At 32.0% G+C, this 11,202-nt stretch overlaps 1 protein-coding gene across 1 annotated transcript; it reads left to right on the top strand.

Moving 5' to 3' along the window:
• The first annotated feature begins 7,523 nt into the window (after nucleotides 1-7,523).
• LOC127164477 (intestine-specific homeobox) lies at nucleotides 7,524-11,202 on the top strand. Its single transcript, XM_051108439.1, has 4 exons — nucleotides 7,524-7,868; nucleotides 8,006-8,157; nucleotides 10,442-10,558; nucleotides 10,848-11,202. The coding sequence occupies exons 1-4, from the start codon at nucleotides 7,643-7,645 to the stop codon at nucleotides 10,944-10,946; spliced, it is 594 nt and encodes a 197-aa protein (XP_050964396.1). The 5' UTR covers nucleotides 7,524-7,642; the 3' UTR covers nucleotides 10,947-11,202.

Below are 11,202 nucleotides of genomic sequence, written 5' to 3'. Positions count from 1 at the left end.
ATTCCTTGCAGTTGCTAATGTTTTGTGGGTGGTTGTCAGGGTGTTGTTATATAGTTGCTAAGGTGAGTTGGGTGGTTGCTAGGGTGTTTCTATTCAGTTGCTGTGCATTTGTGAGTCGTTGTTCCAGGTTGCTTCCCTTGCCATTCCTTGCAGTTGCTAGTAAATTATGGGTGGTTGTCAGGGTGTTGTTATATTGTTGCTAAGGTGAGTTGGGTGGTTGCTAGAGCATTGTTATACAGTTGCTGTGCAGTTGTGGGTGGTTGTTTCAGGTTGTTGCCCTTGCCATTTCTTGTGGTTGCTGGTGTATTATGGGTGGTTGTCAGGGTGTTGTTATATAGTTGCTAAGGTGAATTGGGTGGTTGCTAGGGTCTTGCTATGTAAGTTGCTAGGGTGTTGCTATGCAGTTGTGGGTAATTGTTTCAGGTTGTTGTCATTGTCATTCCTTGCGGTTGCTAATGTTTTGTGAGTGGTTGTTAGGGTGTTGTTATTTTGTTGTTAAGGTGAGTTGAGTGGTTGCTAGGGCATTGTTATACAGTTGCTGTGCAGTTGTGGGTGGTTGTTTCAGGTTGTTGCCCTTGCCATTTCTTGTGGTTGCTGGTGTATTATGGGTGGTTGTCAGGGTGTTGTTATATAGTTGCTAAGGTGAATTGGGTGGTTGCTAGGGTGTTGCTATGCCGTTGCTGCGCAGTTGCGGGTGACTCTTTCAAGTTGTTGCCATTCCTTGCGGTTGCTAGTGTATTGTGAGTGGTTGTCAGAGTGTTGTTATATAGTTGCTAGGTGAGTTGAGTGGTTGCTAGGGTGTTGCTATGTAAGAAAATCCTCTTAATAGTTTAAGCATGTTGCTACAGTGTTCTAGGTGGTTTCCAAGATCTTGTTACACAGTTGCTATGCGGCTGTGAGTGGTTGCTAAGGCATTTCAAAGCGGTTGTTAGAATGTTCTAGGTGGATGCCATGGAATTCCACTGCAGCCAGTGTGTTGTGGGTGGTTTTTACATGGTTGCTAAGGTAAGTGGGTGGTTGCTAGGTGATTGCCATGGCATTCCTTTGTAGTTTCTAGTGTGATCTGGATGGCTTCTGTACGTTTGCATGCAAATATATGTGATAATGCATGTATGCCATAAAACACTGGTTTACCTGGTATCATTTAGTTCAATGATACAGCTAAACCAGAGATACAGGACATGAAAAACACAAATCTATTTTTTTCATTTGAGACAATCGAACTCCACCAGTCTGCACCAAAACGAGCTTCCCTGTGTGAACTGTGAACAGAATGCACAATGACACTGCAGTGCCTTTACTGAGATTAAGAACTTTCCGTTATGATTTGAAGGGGGAAAATGGAAAGAACCGAGACAGAGCAGGACACAGGACAATTAGCGAGGGATTAATGAAACGGGTCCTACAGCACACTGAAACTCAAGCCTGTTTGGTGGAATTCTGTGAGTCATATAACCTTTAGGCGAGTGAAGGATGGTCAAAAATAGATACGGGCATGTAGAGTACGATGCATACTGAGCAGTCTGATGTGTGTCCTCCATATACAGTAGAAGCAACATCTGACTGCCCTTCTGATAATGAAACGCCCACTTAAAGGGACAGTTCATCTATTGTTATGTCATCATTTACTCTTCCATTCCCATTTACTCTGAAAAGCACCATTAAAGCATTATAAAATTAGTTATCAGTAAATAATGGCTTGAATATCATCCTGTGCTTCACACAAAGAGATAGTGGTGACAGAATATTGATTCCATGCTGAACTTTTGCTTCAAACCTCTGTTAGATGAGAAGGAACTTTGTGCACTTTGGACTGATTGCAGGCTCTTTAATGTTGCATGAAATGCACTCGCTCAAAAGGCTTCCACCTGGAAGATGCGCTGCCATCAGACTGTGCCAAAGTCTTCACTCTGGAGTAGTTTTTGAGATCGACCTTCGGTGAATTGACTGGCATCGACAAGCTGACTGTTAGTAGATGTGCCAACGGGCTGTGACAGCTCTGTATAAATCAACCAATAACACCGAATCGCATGCACCTCAGGTAACTACTGACATTGGAAAAGAATATGAGTGTACTATTTTTGCAATATGCAGTATTGGTGTGCAAAAGTTCTGTGTGCATCAAAATTACGGATTGACTACTACACTGCAATAGTAAATGTGAAAAAAAGTTTAGAATTTTAGGAGTTTTAGAATGTTGGAATTTAAATATTTAAACTAAATTTTAAATGTTTAAAGTAAATTTAAATTTGTTATTTGAATGATTTGATTATTTGATCAGACTGCCAAAAGTAAAGACATTTTGTATAAATTAATTAATTAACTTAAAATTAATTAAAATATTCATTAGATTTATTTAGAATATTTAGAATTTTTTTCAGTTAAATGTAAATTTCTATTCTGAGTGACTATTTGATCAGACTGCAAATAATGAAGACATTTTATGCTAAATTACATGCAACTTAAAATTAGAGATTATTTTTTGTGCAATGCCATATTTATTTCTGAGTTGTTACTATCTGATTTAAACAGTCAATATTGTGTTTTAAATAAATTTAAAACAAATAAAAATGTACATTTTTAAATTCCAAAATTCTAATTATTCTAAACAATTCTGCTTACATGTAATTTGATTTTGTTTTGACTGAGGTGTGATATGAAGGTTTTCAGCCTCCTTAGCCTTTCATTTATGATTATAAATATAATGGTTTAATTCTTCTTGATTCAGAGCTATAAACCTGTACTGTATCAGAACAGGATTTAATATAAAGGAGTGTCAGAAACATGTATGCATGAAAATTATGGATAGACTAGTACACTGCAATAGTAAATATTAAAAAAAAGTTTAGAATTTTAGGAGTTACAAGCTTTAGAATGTTGGAATTTAAATATTTAAATTAAATTGTAAACATTTAAAGTAAATTAAAATGTCTTATTTTAATATTTTGATTATTATAAATTAATAAATCAGCTTAAAATTAATTAGAATATTCATTAGTTTTATTTAGATTTTTTTTTTTTTTTGCTAAATTTAAAGCAACTCAAAATGACAGATAAAAGTTTAAAAATGCAACCCCAAAAAAACCTTACTATTTTAAAATAAATGCTGTTCTTTTGAACCTTTTAATGATCAAAAAATCTTGACAAAAAAGTAGCACAGGTTCCAAAAAAATATTAAGCAGCAGAGCTGTTTTCAGCATTGATAATGAAGTTGTTTCATTCCAGCCGTGTTCCAGATTTTCTGTCACTCAGGAGAGATTACTACAGACCTGTGGCCTTTTCCTGCAGGGATGGACTGAATAGGTGTGATATTGTCACACTTTTGCAGTTCAGAGTTATTAGTCTCATCCTGTAAAGCCAAAGGTTTCAAAAGAAGATCCACAGACCCCTAGGGGCCCACGAAAGTACTGCAGGGAGACTGTGGACTGATAAAACTTATTATTTTTAAGATTATTAAAAAAAATAATAATAATATATTTTTTTAATAATTTAAAATTCAAAATAATAAAAAAAATAACATAATATATATTTTAGAAAAGCTATTATTTTATTATTTTGATTCATATTAAATTTTAAAATTCTAATTTTAGTATATAAATTATAATACAGTTACTTTGTTTTATATCTGGACTTCTGGGTTCGTCATGTTGAGGAATCTCAGGCCGAGGTTGACAACCGCTGCTGTTAAGGAACACTGGCGTTGTTAAACCGTGCCGTATTGTCGGGATGCAAATTGGCCGTGAGGCTGCGAACGCAGGAGGGATTGTGTGTTAATTGAATGTGTAATCCATTTGCTGCTTCAGACTGCAGAAATAAAGCTATCTGGCACAACTCCTGCCTCTCAGAGAGACAGATTACAGCCGAGACTCAGGGAGAAAAGGTCGACTGTCAGAGGAGCAGCAGACGCCGGAGAGCAGAGAGAGAGAAAGTGAAGCTGAAAAGAAAACTGTTCCCATATTCTTACAATAATCAATTTAGTATAGCATAATATGCTTGGAATGACACGGTGCATTATATACACAATGCCCATGTTACAACTTTATATAAAACAGCTCTGAATCAGTATGCTGACTGACTGGTACTAAAAATATAAAAGAAGATCTATAAGCCATATATGTGACCCTGGACCACAAAACCAGTCTTAAGTCGCTGGGGTATATTTGTAGCAATAGTCAAAAATACATTGCATGGGTCAAAATTATACATTTTTCTTTTATGCCAAAAATCTTTAGGATATTAATTAAAGATCATGTTCCATGAAGATATTTTGTAAATTTTCTACTGTAAATATATCAAAACTTAATTTTTGTTTAGTAATATGCATTGCTAAAAATTTATTTGGACAACTTTAAGGCGATTTTCTCAGTAGTTAGAATTTTTTTGCAACCTCAGATTCCAGATTTTGTGTCTCGATATATGAATATTGTCGTATCCTAACAAACCATACATCAATAAAAAGCTTATTTATTCAGATTTTAGATGATGTATAGATCTCAATTTAAAAAAAAAATGGCCCTTATGACTGGTTTTGTGGTCCAGGGTCACATATGGCATATATGTGCAATAAATTAATAAATATGGTGTCTGCAAAAAAAAACAACAACATTATAATCTCTAATATTTCATTTTAAGTTGCATTATATTTAGCAGAAATTGCAGAAATAATTACTCAAAATAAGAAACGAAAATATTTAAAATAATTATTTAAATTATTGTAAAAAAAATTGTAAAAAGACATTTAAATACTTTAATTCCAACATTTAATTCAAACACCCTTGCACTTTATATATATATGTATATATATATATATATATATATATAAATTATTATTATTTTTTGATCACACTTTTAATTTCACAAGTGTGCTCAAATAATCACTAAAATCTGAAATTTAATTAATTTAAAATGAAAAAAAAAATTGAATGTTTAAATTCCAACATTCTAAATATTGTAACATTCTCTCAATTTCACACACACACACACACACACACACGTTTGTTTTTGGGGACTTTCCATAGACTTCCATAGTTTTTATACTGACCAAACAATATTTTGTATCCCCTAACCCAACCCTAACCCTAAACCTACCCCTTACAGAAAACCTGTTTGCATTGTTACATTTTCAGATAAACATAATTTACTATTTTTAATCATTTTTTTCCCTGGCCTGCGGTCTACACATAAGTATACACACCAACACACACACACACACATGCATACATATATAAATTTGTTATAGAAAATTTGTTCACTTACAGTATCAGGACAGGATTTAATATGAAGGAAACACACTTAAATGGTTCCAGAGACTGATTTACATAAAGCACATGCTGCTTTTGATGTCTTATTCTGCCATCTAGTGTCTCTGGAAAGACTTTCAAATGCTTGTAGAAAAGTGAAACACGCCACATATAAACAGAGCCACACAGATTCAGCCGGACACGTCAGTCACGGACGAAAGCGTTCATTGTGATAAAATATAGATGAATGTCTCTCCCTGAAGTCGTCCATGAAGGATTTCCGCAGCCTGTGGTGTATACTGCGTGTGTGGCCTTGGTCCTGTGTGTTTCCACAGAAGGCCTTTCAGATGTGTGTGGGGATAAATAGTTTTGTGTTCGTGAATTATTCAGCTAAGGTTCGACGAGGCATAGAAATGACTTTCACCCTACTGTATTCAGCATTGTCTGCTATTGAGGGTGATATATATACACTACACACACACACACACACACACACACACACATACACAGACTAAAGCAACAGTCTTTTACCATATGTGACCCTGGACCACACGGGTATATTTGTAGCTAACAATACATTGTTTGGGTCAAAATGATCGATTTTTCTTTTGTGCCAAAAATCATTAGGATATTAAATAAAGATCATGTTCCATCAAGATATTTTGTAAATTTCCTAACGTAAATATATCAAAACTTAATTTTCGTTTAGTAATATGCATTGCTAAGAACTTCACTTGGACAACTTTAAAGGCGATTTTCTCAATAATTTGATTTTTTTTGCACCCACAGATTACAGATTTTCAAATAGTTGTATCTCACCAAATATTGTTTTAACAAACCACACATCAATGGAAAGTTTATTTATTCAGCTTTCAGATGATGTATAAATCTCAGTTTTAAAAAAAATTGACCCTTATGACTGGTTTTGTGGTCCAGGGTCACATATAAGCACTTTTAACTATCATCATCAATTTTCAGTATTATATATGCCTGTTAATAGTCATATCTGCACAAAAAAAAAGTTAAAATTTATATTTTATTTATTGTGTTATTATACCAGTGTTATTTTAGTATTATTGAGATGCTATTATAGTTTTTATTAATAATTTGCATTAATTTTTTTTTTTAATATTGATAATTTTTAAGATCAATTTTAATTGTACCTAAAGTTCCAGTAATTTTGTTGTGTGTTCTTGTTATTTTCAGTAGATTATAGTTTTTTATAATTTTTTATTGAAATATTAGTTAAAATAATACGTGTGTGTGTGCTTCAATTTTTTTTTTATTATTTGTCCAATAAGACACATTTTCTAAATGCAGTTTAACTAGATGTCTATTAAGTATGTAATGGATAGTTTTTTTTATTTATTTAAATTGTAGTTCAAATGAGAAAAAGCTGAAATAATAGCTAAAATAACTACATTTTTGTTTTAAAAAAATGTTTATTTAAATTTTATTTCCATTAATGTTCTTTTTATGTATATATGCTTCATTTTTTTATATATATATATATATATATATATATATATAACAACACTATCTGTCTATCAAGTATGTAATAGATATTTATTTATTTTTATTTTATTTTAGTTAAAGCGAGATAAAAAGCTATTTTTTAAACAAATGTTTATTTAAGTTTTATTTCCATTAATGTTCATTTTATGTATATATGCTTCCATTTTTTTATTTTAATATATATAGGCATTTTCAAAACCCATATTTAAATGAAATTTAACTAGATGTCTGCAATGGATGTATATAAGTATGTATTTCATACACTGTCAACATAGATGACCTGAAATCTAACATACATGACCTAACAGCCATGCAATTTTGTATTTCACCATTGCATACAACTTTAATAAAAGTGTAGTTCTACAGCTGACCGCTTGATGTCGCTGTTGTCTAGACAAGCATCTTTATAACCACGTTACATAAACGGTTTTCACACACATCTGTCCACTATAAACTATTAATGAAGAGTACTTTCGAAAATTACACTGCTTAATTAAAAACTGTTGTTGTAATTTACATAAAATGCTCTTTTAATAAACTTAACAAGAAGTTCTATTGATTGCTACACTGTGTATAGTAACCAATCCCAACAGTGCCAATAGTGCAAACCCGGTTACATTACTACAAGTGCCAATAGGTCTGTAAATCTTCAGTATTTGGACAGAGGTATATGTAAAAGGTCTATCAGCTCATGATGAGGTAAAGCATTTATGACTGAGGCGGTTTGTTACACAGTAAACCTGCTGCTCCTCCTATGAACGCTTCAATCATATCAACACACACAGACGTCTCACGCTGATTACTAGTTACAACCTGGAGAGCTTCAAGTCATTTTAGGACAGTATCCAGAACTTCTGAGACACTGAAGAAGATTCAAAGAGGGCGCAATGCGATTAGTCGATGTGGAGTTAGAGGAACACGTGGACACGTCGTCCCAGGACAGCAGGACGTCCACAAACAGCCCAAAATATCTGTCACACTCTATTGAGGAAATATTGAAAAAACCTGCATGTTCGAGCGTCCCATCTGAGAGAACGGACAAGAAACTTAAAACATCTGAATGCACACAGAGCAAGATAAAGACGGACGCTCCCACAAGCAGTCCATACACAGGTGTGTCCTTATTATTTGTCTCTTTTAAGTTTGTTTAATAGGATTTATAGTTTGTGTATTGATCGGGTTAAGAAAAATATATGATTTCTTTTCTTGTTTCTTGTGCTATTATATTGAATGCATTTCTGACGCTACAGCTCGTCGGTCCGGTCGCAGACGGGTACGGACCACGTTCACTGTGAGCCAGCTGGAAGAGCTAGAAAGAGTTTTTCAGGAAACACACTATCCTGACGTTCACACCAGAGACCAGCTCGCCTGTCGAACGCAGCTGTCTGAGGGAAGAGTACAGGTACTGAACTATACGTGTGCTAAAAACACAATACTTTAAGTATGAACTGACACTGAACATGAATTTAAATCACCTATTAGCTTTTTGGATTTGTGACATGATTAATGAATTTATTATATATATATCATTTATGTAATCCTGGACCACAAAACCAGTCTTAAGTAGCACGGGTATATTTGTAGCAAAAGCCAAAAATACACTGTATGGGTCAAAATAATCAATTTTTCTTTTATGCCAAAAATCATTAGGACATTAAAGGTCATGTTCCTTGAAGATATTTTGTACATTTCCTACCGTAAATATATCAAAACTTAATTTTTGATTAGTAATGCGGATTGCTTAGGACTTCATTTGGACAACTTTATGGCGATTTTCTCTATATTTTGATTTTTTTGCACCCTCAGATTCCAGATTTTCAAATTAATTTAAAAGAATTTACCCTTGCGACTGGTTTTGTGGTCCAGTGTCACATATATCACTATATATATCAAAATCAGAGCTGGGTGGTAAGTGATTACATGTAATCCGCATTACATAATCAGATTTTAAAAAAAAATAAATACTTGTAATTAGATTAAACTATATATAATAATATATTATATATAATAATATATAAGTATATTTACTGATTACGTGATTAGATATTATTTATATTAAAATGTAAATATATATTACATAAATTTTAAAATAAATATTTGAATAATAAATTTTGAATTTGCATGTTCAAATAGAATTTTTTTGTGTTTTATGTTGCATTTTTATGATTTAATTAATCTTTTAATTAGTCTTTCTTTAAACTCATGCAGTACTGAAATTCCTTTGCAAACCCCAGTTTGGGGAACCTTAATGTTGTTAATTACAAATAATTTAATATATTTTCTTTTTTTTTTTTTTTTTTTTTTTGTATTTTTATGTCAATATGGTAAAAGATTATCCTATTTAAGGCAATGTGATAAATGAGTTTGGTAAAAAGTAATCAAAAAGTAGTCTGTTTAGATGACCTAAAATGTGTAATGTAATGGATTACGTCAGTAAATACAATTTTTCTCATTTGTAATTTGGAATCAGTAACAAACTATAATTTGTAAATAATCTACCCAGCTCTGATCATAATATATTTTTTAATTTGTAAATGTTTTAATATATTAATTTTATATATATATATATATATATGGTAGTAACTGATTACATATAATCTGGATTACATAATCAGATTCCAAAATAATTAAGTACTTAGTAATCAAGTAATTAGATTAAAGTACATTTTAAAGTACTCGTAATCAGACCACAGTTACTTTTTTACTGATTACATTATATTATATAAATTTTAAAATAAATATCTGGAAAATTATTTTTGTGTGTGTGTGTGTGTGTGTGTTTTAGTGTTTTATTTTGATTGATGTTATTCTAAAATGATTTATTTTTTAATTTAATTTAATGTTACATTTTTAGGATTTAATTAATTATTAGCTTTTCTCACTGCAGTACTGCAGTTCCTTTACAAATCCCAGTTTGGGAAACCTCAATGCACTTAATGTTGTAAATTACAAAGAAGTGACTATATTTTCTTACTCTTTATATTTTTATATAAATATGGTACAAGATTATCCAATTAAATCAATGTAATATATGAGTTAGGTCAAAAGTAATCCAAAAGTAATTAAAAAGTAGTACACATTTTAGACTGTTTAGATGGATTACGTCACTAAATACAGTTTTTCTCATGTAATTTGAAATCAGTAACAGACTACAATTTGTAAGTAATCTACCCAGCTCTGATCATAATAATATATCTTTTTATATTTTAATTCATTTTATATTTATGTAGTTAAACACTGCATATAAAATGTATCTAATTCGTATATACTTTGAGAGATAATGATGAATACTGTACTTAATATTGACTATTTAAAATAATATATAATATTTATATAATATACATCTTGTTTCTGATATATATAATATTATAATATATTAGAATATTATATATCATATATTTTTGTGTAATATATATATTGGCAATAGCCAAAAATACATATTGATTTTTGTTTTATGCCAAAAATCATTAGGATATTAAGTAAAAATCATGTTCCATGAAAATATTTTGTAAATTTCCTACCGTAAATATATCAAAACATAATTTTTTGCATTGCTAAGAACTTCATTTGGACAACTTTCAAGCTGATTTTCTCAATATTTAGATTTTTTTGCACCTTTTTTTCCTGTTTATTTATTTATAAAGTTTGCAAATGTTTTATATAATATTTTTGTCTCGTTTGTTTAGATCTGGTTCCAGAACCGCAGGGCGAAGTGGAGGCGCAGTGAAGCCAAAGCAGCACACAGACCGCTGACAGATGCAAAACACACTAACCACCTCCTGACACCTGTCCTCTACGTTCCGGTAAATACTTTCACTCCCCTCCATCACAATCACTCCATCTTGTGCTGAAACCTTGAGCCGAATGACTGTGCTAATGCTCCCAAAACACGGTAAAGAAAAAGCACAAGTTATAATCTAATCTAATGTAATATAATATAATCAATATTTAATATTTGTACATTTATACCCACCCTACATATGTACATCATAACAGCACGGATCTATTTCTACTTCCGTTTCATCGCAAAATGATTTAGCAAGTGGCTGAAATGTAAATGTCCTGTTTCTGATTGGCTGTTTTCAATTCCAGTACCTGAGTTTTCATCAGAAGCTCTTGCTGCCGGAGTCGTTCTGTCCTCCGATTGGTCGTCCTGAACATGCCACTCTTCAGCACCATTCATACTTCTGACCTTGTTGGTTTCGGGCTACTACAAAAGAGACATTTTCAGTTTCAGTGCAATGAAGATCAAGGATCTATTCTGGAATAAAAAGACATGTCATGTCTTTTGTAATATTAAGTGTTAACTTTTCTGCACTGGTGTATATAAACATGACTGTGTCGTGTGTTTTTGTATTTAAAAGCCTTTTTTATTTTAAAACAGAAATGATACGTGAAGTGATGAACGTGTGGCAAGCTGTAAATCAATTTCCTTATCTAATCACAA

Source organism: Labeo rohita, chromosome 4, assembly GCF_022985175.1.
Source record: "Labeo rohita strain BAU-BD-2019 chromosome 4, IGBB_LRoh.1.0, whole genome shotgun sequence".
Lineage (NCBI taxonomy): Eukaryota > Metazoa > Chordata > Actinopteri > Cypriniformes > Cyprinidae > Labeo > Labeo rohita.
Note: the sequence above shows the minus strand (reverse complement) of the source record. Positions and strands in the feature narration are given on the sequence as shown.

Bases quoted from the DNA above. Each gene is read 5' to 3' on its own strand.
- LOC127164477 (XM_051108439.1), top strand. From the start codon at position 7,643: ATGCGATTAGTCGATGTGGAGTTAGAGGAACACGTGGACACGTCGTCC. The intron at 7,869-8,005 runs GTGTGTCCTTAT...CTGACGCTACAG, and splicing joins CACAAGCAGTCCATACACAG to CTCGTCGGTCCGGTCGCAGA. The intron at 8,158-10,441 runs GTACTGAACTAT...TCGTTTGTTTAG, and splicing joins TGTCTGAGGGAAGAGTACAG to ATCTGGTTCCAGAACCGCAG.